Genomic DNA, 18243 nt, shown 5'->3' on the forward strand with positions numbered 1-18243 from the left:
ACAAACTGTCTTGTTGGAAAGGTGGCATCCTATGACGGTGCCACGTTGAAAGTCACGGAGGCCATTCTACTGCCACTGTTTGTCTATGGAGATTGCATGACTGTGTGCTCGATTTTATACACCTGTTAGCAACGGGTGTGGCTGAAATAGCGGAATCCACTCATTTGAAAGGGTGTCCACAGACTTTTGTATATATATAGTATACTTTAAAATTACTAAACCCAAATTGAAACTGTGTAGAAATAATGGATCTACATTCATGCAGTGTCTCCACTGTGTCCAGCTGGCTAATTAATAATCACCGAAGTTAGAAAATACATATCTGGAGGGGAGATATAAGTGAGAAAAATGAGTTTGACTCCCCTGTTCTGATCTCTGACCTTTCCTCTCTTCCCTTCTTCCCTGTGCCCCCTCACCCCTACACATCCTCCCTCCTTCACCCCTACACATCCTCCCTCCTTCACCCCTACACATCCCCCTCCTCACCCCTACACATCCCCCCTCTCCCCTCCCCCCAGCCTAAAGCAGCTAACGTGTTAGGAGCGGTGAACAAGCCCTTGGCCTCAGCAGGCAAACCCATCCAGAGTAAAGCATCACGCATGGAGACGGCTAGCAACGAGGATAGTACCTCAAACCCCAGCTCTCCTCAACGCACCAAGACCAGGTACACACACCTCTTACCCTAGACTCTCCTCCTGCCTCGCTGTCCCAGACATGAGTGTCTCTAACCTGTCCCAGACATGAGTGTTTCTAACCTGTCCTCCTGACCTCCCTGTCCCAGACATGAGTGTCTCTAACAATGTCTCCCTGTCCCAGACATTAGTGTCTCTAACCTGTCCTCCTGCCTCCCTGTCCCAGACATGAGTGTCTCTAACCTGTCTCCCTGTCCCAGACATTAGTGTCTCTAACCTGTCCTCCTGACCTCCCTGTCCCAGACATGAGTGTCTCTAACCTGTCCTCCTGTCTCCCTGTCCCAGACATGAGTGTCTCTCACCTGTCTCCCTGTCCCAGACATGAGTGTCTCTAACCTGTCCTCCTGACCTCCCTGTCCCAGACATGAGTGTCTCTAACCTGTCCTCCTGCCTCCCTGTCCCAGACATGAGTGTCTCTAACCTGTCCTCCTGACCTCCCTGTCCCAGACATGAGTGTCTCTAACCTGTCCTCCTGACCTCCCTGTCCCAGACATGAGTGTCTCTAACCTGTCCTCCTGCCTCCCTGTCCCAGACATGAGTGTCTCTAACCTGCCTCCCTGTCCCAGACATGAGTGTCTCTAACCTGTCCTCCTGACCTCCCTGTCCCAGACATGAGTGACTCTAACCTGTCCTCCTGACCTCCCTCTCCCAGACATGAGTGTCTCTAACCTGTCCCAGACATGATTGTCTCTAACCTGTCCCAGACATGATTGTCTGTAACCTGTCCTCCTGCCTCCCTGTCCCAGACATGAGTGTCTCTAACCTGTCTCCCTGTCCCAGACATGAGTGTCTCTAACCTGTCCTCCTGTCACCCTGTCCCAGACATGAGTGTCTCTAACCTGTCCTCCTGTCTCCCTGTCCCAGACATGAGTGTCTCTAACAATGTATCCCTGTCCCAGACATGAGTGTCTCTAACCTGTCCTCCTGTATCCCTGTCCCAGACATGAGTGTCTCTAACCTGTCCTCCTGTCTCCCTGTCCCAGACATGAGTGTCTCTAACAATGTCTCCCTGTCCCAGACATTAGTGTCTCTAACCTGTCCCAGACATGATTGTCTCTAACCTGTCCTCCTGACCTCCCTGTCCCAGACATTAGTGTCTCTAACCTGTCCTCCTGTCTCCCTGTCCCAGACATGAGTGTCTCTAACCTGTCCTCCTGCCTCCCTGTCCCAGACATTAGTGTCTCTAACCTGTCCTACTGCCTCGCTGTCCCAGACATGTCTCTAACCTGTCCTACTGCCTCCCTGTCCCAGACATGACAGTGCAGAGGACCACAGTGAGAATGAAGATATCATGAAGAAAGGAGACGCCTCCGACACGAAGGTGAGAGTCTGAAATGTATTGTGTAGCTCCATGAAGTTCTTTTAAGATGATTTGTACATGAAATGTGAAAATGCTAATATCAGGGATATTGACCCGCATTGGTTTTTATATCACAAATGCTAAAACGTTAGCATTGGGAAACAGTGGCCGGGGTAAAACCCCGAAACAATGGTTTCTGTCCGTACCTTTATCCATACACTGTTCACAGGGGAAGGAATCCAACGTGTCCTTTTACTATGCCACTAAGTAAGACTCATTTGCTGAGAAAGTGTATTTTCACGTTCACTGGGTAATCCAAACAAGCGTTCAGTCAGTTACCTGTTACCCTCAAAGTAACAAACTGTCAAATCCAACTCAGTCGACACTACTGTCTCCTTACAGTCAAATAGCAGTTTGTTGACAATATGGCCTTCTTTACAGGACAGTGACAAACCCCGGGGCCGTAAACGAGGCGCCGCCTCCAGTAACCTTGACGACAACCCTTCTCCTAAACCCAAGCGCGGCCGCAAGAAGGCAGCAGCAGTCGACCCCGAGGACCAATGGGGAGAGGAGTCCCGACTCGGCGACGCCCAGACGGAAGACGAGCAGAACAGCCCGCCCAAAAAAGGGCGTAGGGGGCGGTCCACGAAGGCCGCGCCAGCCAATCAGGAAACTCCAGCTAAGGGGAGGGGCCGGGGCCGGAAGAAGGCAACTCCTCCCCCTGAAGAAGAGGATGAGGGAGGAGAGGAGGAAGAAGAGGAGGAAGAGGAAGAAGAGGAGAATATGGAGCTGAAGACTAAGGGAGGAAGACCAGCGCGGGCGGCAAGGAGATCAACACAGAGGTCAGAGGGCATTTGGTGTTTTCTCCTTGATATGTGATGTAGTCACCTCAAACCATCCTGTAAGATCTGTTACTGTTCTGTTGACATACATTCGTAAACAGGGCATTCAGAAAGTATTCGAACCCCTCGACTTTGTCCACATTTTGTTATGTTACAGCCTTTTACTAAAATGGATTAAATCGTTTTTTTCCCCCTCATTAATCTACACACAATACCCCAGAATGACATCACAATACCCCAGAATGACATCACAATACTCCATAATGACATCACAATACCCCAGAATGACATCACAATACCCCAGAATGACATCACAATACTCCATAATGACATCACAATACTCCATAATGACATCACAATAGCCCATAATGACATCACAATACCCCATAATGACATCACAATACTCCATAATGACAAAGCAAAAACAGTTTAGAATTTTTTTTTTTTTTTTTTTAAGTAGTTCACATTTACATAAGTATTCAGACCCTTTCCTCAATACTTTGTTGAATCACCTTTTTCAGCAATTACAGCCTCGAGTCTTATTGGGTATGACGCTACAAGTTTGGCACACCTGTATTTGGGGATTTCTCCCATTCTTCTATGCAGATCCTCTCAAGCTCTGTCAGATTGGATGGGGAGCGTCGCTGCACAGTTATTTTCAGGTCTATCTAGATATGTTAGATCGGGTTCAAGTCCGATCTCTGGCGGGGCCACTCAAGGACATTCAGTTATATGTCCCGAAGCCACTCCTGCGTTGTCTTGGCTGTGTGCTTAGGGTCGTTGCCCCAATCTGAGGTCCTGAGTGCTCTGGAGCAGGTTTTCATCAAGGATCTCTCTGTACTTTGCTCCGTTCATCTTTCCCTCGATCCTGACTAGTCTCCCAGTCCCTGCCGCTGAAAAACATCCCCACAGCATGATGCTGCCACCACCATGCTTCACCGTAGGGATGGTGCCAGGTTTCTTCCAGACAGGACGCTTGGTATTCAGGCCAAAGAGTTCAATATTGGTTTCATTAGACCAGAGAATCTTGTTTCTCATGGTCTGAGAGTCCTTTAAGTGCCTTTTGGCAAACTCCAAGCAAGCTGTCATGTGCCTTTTCCTGAGGAGTGGCATCCGTCTGGCCACTCTACCATAAAGGCCTGATTGCTGGAGTGCTGCACAGATGGTTGTCCTTCTGGAAGGTTCTCCCATCTCCACAGAGGAACTCTGGAGCTCTGTCAGAGTGACCATCAGGTTTTTGGTCACCTCCCTGACCAAGGCCCTTCTCCCCCGATTGCTCAGTTTGGCCGGGCGGCCAGCTCTAGGAAGAGTCTTGGTGGTTCCAAACCTCTTCCATTTAAGAATAATGGAGACCAATGTGTTCTTAGGGACCTTCAATGCTGCAGAAATGTTTTGGTACCCTTCCCCAGATCTGTGTCTCATCACAAACCTGTCTCGGAGCTCTACGGACAATTCCTTTTGACCTCCGTGCATGTCAGCGCAAAAACCAAGCCAACTGTGGGACCTTATATAGACAGGTGTGTGCCTTTCCAAATCATGTCCAATCAATGTAATTTACCAAAAGGTGGACTCCAATCAAGTTGCAGAAACATCTCAAGGATGATCAATGTTATCAGGATGCACCTGAGCTCAATTTCGAGTCTCATAGCAAAGAGTCTGAATACTTATGTAAAGTATTTCTGTTTTTTTATTTTAATGCATTTCTCAAAACCTGTTTTGGCTTTGTCATTATAGGGTATGTATGTGTAGATTGAGGAAAACAATTCATTTAATCCATGTTAGAATAAGGCTGTAAGGTAACAACATGTGGGAAAAGGTCAAGGGGTCTGAATACTTTCCAAATGCACTGTAGACATTTATGCTCTATTATTTCAAATGAAGAGAGATATTAACATTAACTGCGGTGTTGAAAGAATCACACATTTATCTGTATTTGTTGTCAATAACCTCTAAATCCTGTTGCTTTCCTTCCCAGTTCTGAGTCTGCTGAGTCCACCCCAGTGAAGAAGAGAGGCCGGCCGGCCAAGGCAGCAGCACAGCCCGCCAAGAAACAACCAGCGTAAGTGTGTGTGTGTGTGTGTGGCAGGCGTGTGTGTGTGTGGCAGGCGTGTGTGTGTGTGTGGCAGGCGTGTGTGTGTGTGGCAGGTGTGTGTGTGTGTGTGTGTGTGTGGCAGGTGTGTGTGTGTGGCAGGCGTGTGTGTGTGTGGCAGGTGTGATGTGGACCTTTCCCTTACAAGACGATTCGATATGTATTGAGAAACGAGATATGATACAGAAACTATACATTATAGTTTGGAATGGTTCGATGCGTTTCAGTTCGATGCGATACATTAATATTTGTTGCGTTAACACATTCGTTTTCTAAATTAAAATCTGCTGCTGATGGAGCTCATGAGCTGGGCCTCTCTGAGCTGGGCCTCTCTGAGCTGGGGCCTCTCTGAGCTGGGCCTCTCTGAGCTGGGGCCTCTCTGAGCTGGGCCTCTCTGAGCTGGGGCCTCTCTGAGCTGGGCCTCTCTGAGCTGGGGCCTCTCTGAGCTGTGTGTGTGTGAGTGTAAATGATTGATGTCTGGTGTGTACCTGATCTAGGGATGCAAAGGGTCGGAATCTTTCTGGTAATGTTCCATGGCAAGTTAAGCCCGGGAATTTGGGGAATTTAGCTTAAATTCGTCAAAATATAACTGAACCTTTTTTGTGGGATACACATAAGGCATTTCTAGGTCTTGTGATATATTTTGGTTGAACTATCCCCAATTCAATGGAATTGCAACCCTCTGCATGTAAGGGAAACTAGGCATCTACCAGCCATACTGTTCCATCACATGTACAGCTGATTCTCAAGATCTTGCACACTAATGAGATGCTATTGAGCCCACACTACGACACTGTCTGAGCCAAGGACTACATGCTTTCTGGTAAGTTTTAATACTGGGTGGGGTGAATATATTTTATATGACATGATTTTTTGTTAACTAGTAAATAGTAGCCAACAACAAAGTGTGTTTAAATCATTTCTAATTTGTTAACAATTTCTGCTAGTTAATTTTTGCTACGATGTGGGATTTAGCTTGCTTGAGCCTGCTAACTGAGGAGTGTTAATTCACCTGTTTCCATACATGTTTCATTATAAAACATTGATCTTACGAAGGAGTTGTTTTAATCTAACTGCTTAAGTATTTATCTGTACATGGAATTGTATTTATTATTATTTTTTACAATTTCTTTCCTAATCTTTACAGGAAAATGGCACGGGCACTATCTGATGTGGAGACATTTCACTGCAGCTAATGTAGAAGGAAAAGCTGTGTACATTTGCAAATACTGTCCCAAATCATATGTGAAGAATGCAACAAAGATGCAGAATCATCTGGCCAAGAGCATAAAGTTCCCTCAGCGCTCACAACAAGTAACCTCTGACAAAAGTCCCTCTACTTCTATTCGAGGTGAAAATGATGAATCTGACACCTTATCGTTACCAACAGCTCATGGGCCTCCTGGAATCAGAAGTGTTTATGACTCAATGGAGAAATGTAGTCAGAGAAATGCTGATGAATGTCTTGCTCGAGCGGTGTAGGCAAACTGGTTCACCTCTGATGCTCACAGGCCATGTGTATTGGAAGAGATTTCATGAAGGTTCTTTGCCCAGCATGCACCACTCCAACCAGGTATGCTTTATCTACTAATTTGCTGGAGGCAAAGTTCAACAGAGTTCAAGTGAAGGTCAAGCAAATCATAGAGAAAGCAGACTGTATTGCAATCATCTCTGATGGGTGGTCGAAAGTTCGTGGGCAAGGAATAATTAACTACATCATCTCCACCCCTCAACCAGTATTCTACAAGAGCACAGACACAAGGGACAACAGACACACCGGTCTCTACATTGCAGATGAGCTGAAAGCAGTCATCAATGTCCTTGGACCACAGAAGGTATTTGTACTGTTGACAGACAATGCTGCCAACATGAAGGCTGCTTGGTCTGAAGGGGAGGAGTCCTACCCTCACTTCACACCCATTGGCTGTGCTGCTCATGCATTGAATCTGCTCCTCAAGGACATCATGGCACTGAAAACAATGGATACACTCTACAAGAGAGCCAAGGAAAATGGTTAGGTATGTGAAGGGTCATCAAGTTATAGCAGCAAATCTACCTCACCAAGCAAAGTGAGAAGAATAATCGCACCCCATTTAAGCTACCCAGCAAAACCCATGGGGTGGTGTTGTCATCATGTTTGACAGTCTCCTGGAGGGGAAGGAGTCTTTCCAAGAAATGGCCATATCACAGTCTGCCGATATGAACAGCCCCATCAAGAGGATCCTCCTGGATGATGTATTTTTTGAGTGTTAATCAGCCTGAAACTCCTGAAACCTATAGCAGTAGCCATTGCACAGATTAAGGGAGACAATGCCATCCTGTCTGATGTTCAGACTCTGCTTGCAGATGTAAGAGAAGAAATCTATACTGCCCTGCCCACTTCACTGTTGCTCCAAGCAGAGGAAACTGCAGTTCTGAAATGCCTCAAAAAGTGTGAAGACTTCTACCTGAAGCCCATTCACGCAACAGCGTAGATGTTGGACCTCAAGTATGCTGGCAAGAGCATCCTGTCTGGTGCAGAGATCAACAAGGCCTATGGTGTCATCACTACCGTGTCTCGCCACCTTGGCCTAGATGAGGGCAAGGTTCTTGGCAGTCTGGCCAAGCAAGGGCTTTGGGATGGAGATGCAGTATGGCAGTCGTGCCAACATATCTCATCAGCCACCTGGTGGAAGGGACTATGTGGATCTGAGGCTCTTTCCCCTGTTGCCTCCATCATCCTCCAAATCCCACCAACATCAGCCACCTCAGAGCACAACTGGTCCTTGTTTGGGAACACACACACCAACGCACGCAACAGGCTGACCAATACAAGGGTTGAAAAATTGGTGGCCATCTGGGCAAATTTAAGGCTTTTTGAGCCTGACAACAAGCCATCCTCAACAAGGTTGGAAAGTGACAGTGAAGATGAGGCCTCAGAGTCTGATGTTTAAGAGGTGGACATTGAGGAGGTCCAATGAGAAGACATGGAAGCCTGAGAGGAAGACAACCAAAGCTTTAGTTTCTAGACAATCATTTTACAGATGTATGTTGAAAACATTTTTTGGGAGAAGCGATGGATCATTGGGGATCATTCAATATTCCCTTTCTTTTGTTGTTCATTGAAATCATCCCATGTCAAGTCATTTAATTAAAGTTCAATTCGTAATTAAATTATATATATTTTTATTTCTATTGGAAGAATTTAATGATTTTCAATTGTCTACTTATGTTTCTGTCTCCACATGATATGGTAAATATATCCAATGCAAAAAAACATCTACATTTAAATGATATATTAATTTGCATATATTTCCATTAATTCCCATATATTCCCGTTAATTCCCACGGAATGTTTCCACCTCTGAATATTCTCCAAAATGTGCAACCCTAATCTGATCTGATTGATAGGGGAAACTAGGCATCTACCAACCCACTGTCAGAATAGGGAGGGACAATGTACCTGATCTGATCCATAAGGAAACTAGGCATCTACCAGCCCACTGTCAGAATAGGGAGGGACAATGTACCTGATCTGATCCATAAGGAAACTAGGCATCTACCAGCCCACTGTCAGAATAGGGAGGGACAATGTACCTAATCTGATCCATAAGGAAACTAGGCATCTACCAACCCACTGTCAGAATAGGGAGGGACAATGTACCTGATCTGATCCATAAGGAAACTAGGCATCTACCAGTCCACTGTCAGAATAGGGAGGGACAATGTACCTGATCTGACCCATAAGGGAAACTAGGCATCTACCAACCCACTGTCAGAATAGGGAGGGACAATGTACCTGATCTGATTGATAGGGGAAACTAGGCATCTACCAGCCCACTGTCAGAATAGGGAGGGACAATGTACCTGATCTGACCCATAAGGGAAACTAGGCATCTACCAACCCACTGTCAGAATAGGGAGGGACAATGTATCCTCTGTCGTCGTCCCCCCACCCCCCACTTTGGATCTGAAATCTCTATCGTCCACTAATTAACAGAGATTAAGTGTTTGAGCTAGTAATGTATTAATATTTATAAATTAACAATGACATAGCCTATATATATATAGCAGAACTTTTGATCTCACCCCCATGTCAAAATCAAATGTTTTTTGACCGCTTCAAAGTTTTTCAAGTGCTGTGCTCCTCAAAAAAGTCATTTCTGACCTCGCTATGAAATGATCAACTTTTACTCTCTATATCTAAAAAATGACCGTATACGCTGATTGTTTAAAGCGGCAATGTGTACCTTTTTTGGGGTGACCCGACCAAATTCACTTAGAAATGTGAGTTATAGATCTGTCATTCTAATTAAAAGCAAGTCTCAGAAGCGGTAGATCTGTTCTATGTGCGCTATTTCTATGCTTCCCTTGCGTCTTTTACTTTCTGTTTTGGATCGGTTTGGGGTCCTTGTATCTTAAACATTTGAATCAGGGACCGATAAATGTACGTGAAACAAATGTTTTTTGCATTTGTTTGTGTGAGTGTGTGTGCAGCCTATGTGTGTATGTCCTTGTGTGTTTTCTAAACCAGCCTCATCCCCTGTCCTATAGGCGTGGCCGTGGTAAGGCAGCAGCACCGCCAGCAGCCAAAGAGGAGTCTGAGGAGGAGATGGAGACACCGGCTGAGGAAGAAGAGGAAGAGCAGGAGGAAGTGGAGAAGGAGGAAGAACAGACCATTACTAAAGTAAAGGAAACTTCAACTCTGAACCATAACCTTTCACCCCTAAGCCTTTTAACCCCCAATAGGATATGCAGAAACTCAACCCTTTTAGTATCTTACCAGATGTATGTTCTGACCAGCTCTGTCTGTCAGGGTGGGGGTCAATGCCAGTTCAGGAAGTACACTGAAATTCCCATTCTCTTCTTTTCCTTTTCAATTAGCAAGAGGTGGAATTTGAATTTGGTTTACTTTCTAGATTTAACTGGGATTTAAATGCAATTGACCCTTGTTGTCTGGCAATTTGTTCTATGTTGAATGTTAGTTGGTAAAATGTCAGGCTGTTTGTCCGTAAAAACTCACGGACACTAGAGAAGCCTAACCAAGTTTAATTCTCCCCAAACGGTTCGACACAGCTGTATATTCAGACAAAATAAATGGATGCCCCCGTGGTGGTATTCATACCCCACTGTGGGTGGAGTCTCCTCCTCATCTCTAAACATGACATCCTTCCTGCTAAGCAGGGAACTAAGTGATACGTGGTGGTATTCATACCCCACTTTGGGTGGAGTCTCCTCCTCATCTCTAAACACGACGTCCTTCCTGCTAAGCAGGAAACTAAGTGATATGTGGTGGTATTCATACCCCACTTTGGGTGGAGTCTCCTCCTCATCTCTAAACATGACATCCTTCCTGCTAAGCAGGAAACTAAGTGATATGTGGTGGTATTCATACCCCACTTTGGGTGGAGTCTCCTCCTCATCTCTAAACATGACATCCTTCCTGCTAAACAGGGAAATAAGTGATATGAACCTTCAAACAGTTTCTCCCCTTTATCAGTACATTCACATGTGATCGTTTCCCCTGCACTCAGCCCCTCCCGAGCTTCATTATGGTATACCTCATGTCTCAGGTGTAACTAATGATCCTCTACTCTGAGTATAACCATGTTCAAGGTTTACTCCAGAATCCAACACTACATGACCAAAAGTATGTGGACACCAGCTCGTTGAACATATCATTACACAATCGTGGACATTAATATGGAGTTGGTCCCCCCTTTTGCTGCTATAACAGCCTCCACTCTTCTGGGAAGGCTTTCCACTAGATGTTGGAACATTGCTGCTATAACAGCCTCCACTCTTCTGGGAAGGCTTTCCACTAGATGTTGGAACATTGCTGCTATAACAGCCTCCACTCTTCTGGGAAGGCTTTCCACTAGATGTTGGAACATTGCTGCTGGGACTTGCTTCTATTCAGCCACAAGAGCATTAGTGAGGTCGGGCACTGATGTTGGGCAATTAGGCCTGGCTCGCAGTCGGCGTTCCAATTCATCCCAAAGGTGTTGGTTGGGTTGAGGTCAGGGCTCTGTGCAGGCCAGTTAAGTTCTTACACACCGATCTCGACAAACCACTTCTGTATGGACCTCGCTTTGTGCATGGGGGCATTGTCATGCTGAAACAGGAAAGGGCCTTCCCCAAACTGTTGCCACAAAGTTGGAAGCACAGAATCATCTAGAATGTCATTGTATGCTGTAGCGTTAAGATTCCCTTCACTGGAATTAAGGGGCCCGAACCATAAAAAACAGCCCCAGACCATTATTCCTCCTCCACCAAACTTTACAGTTAGCACTATGAATTGGGGAAGGTAGCGTTCTCCTGGCATCCGCCAAGCCCAGATTCGTCTGTCAGATGGTGAAGTGCGATTCATCATTCCAGAGAACACGTTTCCTCTGCTCCAGAGTCCAATGGCGGTGAACTTTACACCCCTCCAGCCGACGCTTGGCATGAAATATATTTAATTTTTTATGAATGGCATTTTTTTCTCTCGTGACAAATTGCCAGCTGGCCACCCTTACAAACAAACAAACAAACATTACAATAATTCAGTGTGATAATTATTTTTCCGGTGTTTTCTTCAATCCGCATAAAGAGTTTGAATTCAATTGAAATAAAATCTATACATAATAGTGAATAAGGTTATCCAAACAATAATTAATGCATTTGCAAACATTTCTAAAAACTTGTTTTTTTTTGCTTTGTCATTATGGGGTATTATTTAATCCCTTTTAGAATGAAGCTGTAACGAAACTAAATGTGGAAAAGGCGGAAGGGTCTGAATACTTTCCAAATGAACCGTGTACAGACGGTAAATACAGACGGTAAATACAGACAGTAAATACAGACAGTAAATACAGACAGTAAATACAGATAGTCAATACAGACGGTAAATACAGATAGTAAATACAGACGGTAAATACAGACAGGTAAATACAGATAGTAAATACAGACGGTAAATACAGACGGTAAATACAGACGGTAAATACAGACGGTAAATACAGATAGTAAATACAGACGGTAAATACAGATAGTAAATACAGACAGTAATTACAGACAGTAAATACAGACAGTAAATACAGATAGTAAATACAGACAGTAAATACAGATAATAAATGCAGACAGTAAATACAGATAGTCAATACAGATAGTCAATACAGATAGTCAATACAGACAGTAAATACAGATAGTCAATACAGATAGTGAATACAGACAGTGAATACAGATAATAAATACAGAAAAATAATATGGAAGGTAGCCCTTTTTATTCAAGGCTCTTGTCTAAATATTTCGCAAAACGCAAATACACAACGGGCAAAAAAAACCATTTGTGTTCTCCTCATCACTCAGCTACATAATACCAGGGTATATCTGGTGGTCTGTCTCCTCATGACTACATAATACCAGGGTATATCTGGTGGTCTGTCTCCATAATACCAGGGTATATCTGGTGGTCTTTATGTCGTGGTCAAAAGGGCAACAGAGGATAAAATATGTTGTTCTCTATTTCTTAGAGGTCACAATAGTTAGTCCTTCCTCTTCCATTTCACCACAATACCGACCTGTTTTGATACTCAGGGACGATAGCGATCTCTTGCTCTTAGGTAGGTTGTACATAATATATCTCTCACACATTAATTCACCCTTAGTCCCAAATTGAGAATATTTAGTTTATGATTCATCTCCTCCATCCATTTATTTTTCATATTTCATCAACAGTTAAAAAAAAGAAAAGTAAAATCTGTCTCCTTTAACTTGGCATCTTAAGCTTGTGTTCGGCTGCTCGGCCATGGAAACCCATTTCATGAAGCTCCCGACGAACAGTTATTGTGCTGACGTTGCTTTGAGGCCGTTTTGAACTCGGTAGTGAGTGTTGCAACCGAGGACAGGTGATTGTTCACGCTTCAGCACTCTGAGGTCCCGTTCTGTGAGCTTGTGTGGCCTACCACTTCGCAGCTGAGCCGTTGTTGCTCCTAGACATTTCCACTTCGCAGTAACAGCACTTACAGTTGACCGGGGCAGTTCTAGCAGGGCAGATATTTGACAAACTGTCTTGTTGGAAAGGTGGCGTCCTATGACGGTGCCACATTGAAAGTCACAGCTCTTCAGTAAGGCCATTCTACTGCCAGTGTTTGTGTATCAAAATTGCACGGCTGTGCTCGATTTTATACACCTGTCAGCAACGGGCTGAAATAGCCGAATCCACTCATTTGAAGGGGTCTCCACATACTTCTGTGTGTGTGTATATATCGTGTATGTTGAGTATTAGTTGGTTAAACATCAGACTGACTGTTGATTGGTTAAACATCAGACTGACTGTTGTTTGGTTAAACATCAGGCTGACTGTTGATTGGTTAAACATCAGACTGACTGTTGATTGGTTAAACATCAGACTGACTGTTGATGGGTTAAACATCAGACTGACTGTTGATTGGTTAAACATCAGACTGACTGTTGATGGGTTAAACATCAGACTGACTGTTGATGGGTTAAACATCAGACTGGCTGTTGATTGGTTAAACATCAGACTGACTGTTGATTGGTTAAACATCAGACTGACTGTTGATTGGTTAAACATCAGACTGACTGTTGATTGGTTAAACATCAGACTGACTGTTGATTGGTTAAACATCAGACTGACTGTTTATTGGTTAAACATCAGACTGACTGTTGATTGGTTAAACATCAGACTGGCTGTTGATTGGTTAAACATCAGACTGGCTGTTTGGTTAAACATCAGACTGACTGTTGATTGGTTAAACATCAGACTGACTGTTGATTGGTTAAACATCAGACTGACTGTTGATTGGTTAAACATCAGACTGACTGTTGATTGGTTAAACATCAGACTGACTGTTGATTGGTTCCACAGGGTCGACGGAAGACCGGAGGAAGAAAAAGATGAACAGAGGACAAGAAAAAAAGGGAAGGAGAGAGAGAGAGGTGGAGTGGATCCTTGGACACTTGTCTTGCCTTCACTAAAGGAGAGAGGGAGCGAAGGATGGATGGAGAGAGTGGAAGATGGGAGGGATGGAGATTAGACTTTTCTGAACTTTTCATACGCTGACGCTCCTACCTTTACACACACATGCGCGCACACACACACACACACACACACACACTCTTATAACATCAGTATCAATAACCGTAAGTTGTTTTTGTGATGCATTGTGATATTGTTCACCACATCTGTTCGAGAGAGAGAGAGATCTCAAATGATGAAGATCCCATGAGTTGTAAATAGTATCTTTCATGTCTGTGTTATGGTTGTTTTGTTGATTGACTGACTGGGTGCTGTTGTATAGCTTTTAGTTCCTGTTTGTTCCAAATGGTACTGTATTCCCTATATATAGTGCTCTACTTTGGTCTCTGGTCAACAAGAGTGCACAGTATAGGGAATAGGGTGTTATTTTGGCCCCGGATCTGAAAGTGCGCTACTTGTTTTACCCTCAAAATGAAATCAGTTTTTAAACAAGGCCTTTCAGCAATACTGTCTTTTTGTCATGTTCCCCTCTGTGTCCTCTTCTGCTGACATCAACTGAACCCTGACTTCAACTGAACCCTGACTTCAACTGAACCCTGACTTCAACTGAACCCTGACTTCAACTGAACCCTGACTTCAACTGAAAATCCTGATATCAACTGAACCCTGACATCAACTGAACCCTGACATCAACTGAACCCTGACATCAACTGAACCCTGATTTCACCTGAACCCTGACTTCACCTGAACCCTGACTTCACCTGAACCCTGACTTCAACTGAACCCTGACTTCAACTGAACCCTGACTTCGCCTGAACCCTGACTTCGCCTGAAAATCCTGACTTCGCCTGAAAATCCTGACTTCGCCTGAAAATCCTGACTTCGCCTGAAAATCCTGACTTCGCCTGAAATCCTGACTTCGCCTGAAATCCTGACTTCGCCTGAAATCCTGACTTCACCTGAAATCCTGACTTCACCTGAAATCCTGACTTCACCTGAAATCCTGACTTCACCTGAAATCCTGACTTCACCTGAAATCCTGACTTCACCTGAAATCCTGACATTAGATTTCCCGTACATTTACTATTTTACTCTTTTGTGAAGTCAATCATGTAATTTTTCCTTTGTAGTTTTTTAACAAAAAAAAAAGTCAATTGGTTTGTTTACAGCATTGTATATTCACGCCTTGTTGAGTTGTCGTTTTTGTTTTTTTTAAACCCTCTGGGAGAAAATTTCAGAAAACTGTGTCGGAATGTTGAATGTTTATTATAAATCAATAAAGTTTTAGTGTTCGTTCCATTTGACACCTGGCTGGCACCTCCTGCTGTGATCAGATGTGGTTTTAGTCTGGATAACGCTGCGTTAGAGACTTGGTCTAGGTCCCAAATGGCACCCCGTATAGTCCACTACTTCTGACCAGAGGCTATAGGGCAGTGAGCATACCACCCTGCATCCCACTGCTGGCTTGTCCCAAATGGCACCCCGTATAGTCCACTACTTCTGACCAGAGGCTATAGGGCAGTGAGCATACCACCCTGCATCCCACTGCTGGCTTGTCCCAAATGGCACCCCGTATAGTCCACTACTTCTGACCAGAGGCTATAGGGCAGTGAGCATACCACCCTGCATCCCACTGCTGGCTTGTCCCAAATGGCACCCCGTATAGTCCACTACTTCTGACCAGAGGCTATAGGGCAGTGAGCATACCACCCTGCATCCCACTGCTGGCTTGTCCCAAATGGCACCCCGTATAGTCCACTACTTCTGACCAGAGGCTATAGGGCAGTGAGCAAACCACCCTGCATCCCACTGCTGGCTTGCTTCTGAAGCTAAGCAGGGTTGGTCCTGGTCAGTCCCTGGATGAGAGACCAAATACTGCTGGAAGTTGTGTTGCAGGGCCAGTAGGAGGCACTCTTTCCTCTGGTCTAAAAAATATATATGCCAATACCCCAGGGCAGTGATTGGGGACATTGCCCTGTGATGGGACGTTTAAACAGGTGTCCTAACTGTGGTCACTAAAGATCCCATGGCATTTATCGTAAGGGTAAGGGTGTTAACCCTGGTGTTCTGGTTAAATTCCCAATCTGGCCCTCATACCATCATTGCCACCTAATCATCCCCCCAGTTTCCAATTGGCTCATTCATCCCTGTAACTATTCCCCAGGTTGTTGCTGTAAACGAGAACGTGTTCTCAGTCAACTCAAAGGTCCCTGGTCAAATGTTGTGCACTAGATAAGGAAACCTGTGCCATTGGAGATGCAGATCGCGTCACATCCACCCAGTCAGCTCCTGTTTGTCTCTGTCGTATCGATAAAGTTGTCCATACAACCAGACTTTCTGTGGTTTCTTTATGTAATGTGTACACTCACATTGTGTTGTGTTTGTCACTCCTACTACACACTGCACAACTTCCTCAATCCTCTGGAGACAGTTTACAAAGTAAAGCAGTATGTAGGGTATAGGGTGCAGGCTTAACATATGGGATCAGTTGCTATGGGAACTGGCCTCCTAGTTAGTGAAAAGTACAATTTAAGTGTTTTTATTGTCATATGTTATGTTTTGTCTGTCTCATCCACCGCCATGAAAAACAGATGGACACCATCGAACACATTCCCCAAAGAGAGGAGGTTCACAGAGTGTAGAGAGGGTGATTATGCCGTGTGCCTGGCGGGTGTGGGCCCCAAGACCACCCAGGTTTCCTGAACAGCAACCCCACTCTTCTGCAGCTTCAGGTGAGGGAAACTCCTGGAGGGAGAGGGCAGGTCGTCCCCTCTGGGTGGTTTTCCATCCACACTTCTCGTAATGGAGTCTGATGTCCACAGCGTACTGCAGCACAGTTCCCCAGGTGGATTGATTTGATATGAGTCCAAATGAAAGCAGGACTGGGGTCAATTCAGGAAGTACACAAATTCAGGAATTCAAATACTCTAAATGTTTTTTAAATTGGGAAAATGTTGAATTTGAATTGAAGTTTGGTTTACTTTATAAATTGCAGTGTAATTGACCCCCCAACCCTGGAAATGATTATGGAAGCCTTCTTCATCTCAGGTTCTCCGTGCCCTCTAGACCTTCTTTCTCCTCCCTCTTCTTCATCTCAGGTTCTCCGTGCCCTCTAGACCTCCTTTCTCCTACCTCTTCTTCATCTCAGGTTCTCGGTGCCCTCTAGATCTCCTTTCTCCTACCTCTTCTTCATCTCAGGTTCTCCGTGCCCTCTAGACCTCCTTTCTCCTACCTCTTCTTCATCTCAGGTTCTCCATGCCCTCTAGACCTCCTTTCTCCTACCTCTTCTTCATCTCAGGTTCTCCGTGGCCTCTAGACCTCCTTTCTCCTCCCCCTTCTTCATCTCAGGTTCTCCATGCCCCTCTAGACCTCCTTTCTCCTACCTCTTCTTCATCTCAGGTTCTCCGTGCCCTCTAGACCTCCTTTCTCCTACCTCTTCATCTCAGGTTCTCCGTGCCCTCTAGACCTCCTTTCTCCTACCTCTTCTTCATCTTCTCCTCCCTCTGCCTCAGTTGCTCACGGAACTCTTCAACCCTGGAATGAGAGGATACTTAAAAAGGAATTGTAAAACGTATGGTTAAGTCAGTGGTCTAAATGAAGGGTTAAGGTTTAGAAGCTAGGGTACGGCGATGGTCAAGGTTAGGTATAGTTTCAGTGAGGTTAGGGACAGGCTTAAACGGTGTGCTTCCATGTGTAAAACACAAAGAAATGTACTGTTTTATTTTGTTTATTCTCCACCACTTGTCTTTTCTTACTAGCACTGATTTAACTGCTTTACTGAGGAACACACTGAAATGTGCTGGTCTTACACATGTGTTTGGTCTCATCTAGCCTCATACAGTGTGGGGAAAAAGTATTTGATCCCCTGCTGATTTTGTACGTTTGCCCACTGACAAAGAAATGATCAGTCTGTCATTTATTTTTATTTGAACAGTGAGAGACAGAATATCAACAAAAAAATTGAGAAAAACGCATGTCAAAAATGTTATAAATTGATTTGTATTTTAATGAGGGAAATAAGTATTTGACCCCTCTGCAAAACATGACTTGTGCTCTGAACACAACCAACCCTCTCACGTGTATTTACCCAGAACTGATCTCATCTAGCCTCATATGTACCAGGAACTGATCTCATCTAGCTTCATATGTACCAGGAGTTGATCTTTATTTAACTAGGCAAGTCAGTTACGAACAAATTCTTATTTCATCTCATCTAGCTTCATATGTACCAGGAGCTGATCTCATCTAGCCTCATATGTACCAGGAGCTGATCTCATCTAGCCTCATATGTACCAGGAGCTGATCTCATCTAGCCTCATATGCACCAGAAACTGATCTCATCTAGCCTCATATGTACCAGG

General features: G+C 44.6%; 1 protein-coding gene across 1 annotated transcript in view; it reads left to right on the plus strand.

The window, feature by feature from the left end:
- Positions 1-14374, plus strand: part of pds5b (PDS5 cohesin associated factor B) — a 114845-nt gene extending 100471 nt beyond the window's left edge. Inside the window, exons 30-35 of the mRNA XM_065004940.1 lie at positions 519-664; positions 1944-2013; positions 2434-2834; positions 4810-4893; positions 9457-9589; positions 13772-14374. Of these exons, the coding sequence (XP_064861012.1) occupies positions 519-664; positions 1944-2013; positions 2434-2834; positions 4810-4893; positions 9457-9589; positions 13772-13804 (867 nt within the window). The 3' untranslated portion in view covers positions 13805-14374. The remainder of the gene's footprint in view (positions 1-518; positions 665-1943; positions 2014-2433; positions 2835-4809; positions 4894-9456; positions 9590-13771) is intronic.
- Positions 14375-18243: the final 3869 nt, after the last annotated feature.

The sequence above is a fragment of the Oncorhynchus nerka genome, linkage group LG19 (assembly GCF_034236695.1).
Source record: "Oncorhynchus nerka isolate Pitt River linkage group LG19, Oner_Uvic_2.0, whole genome shotgun sequence".
In the NCBI taxonomy this organism is placed as follows: Eukaryota; Metazoa; Chordata; class Actinopteri; order Salmoniformes; family Salmonidae; genus Oncorhynchus; species Oncorhynchus nerka.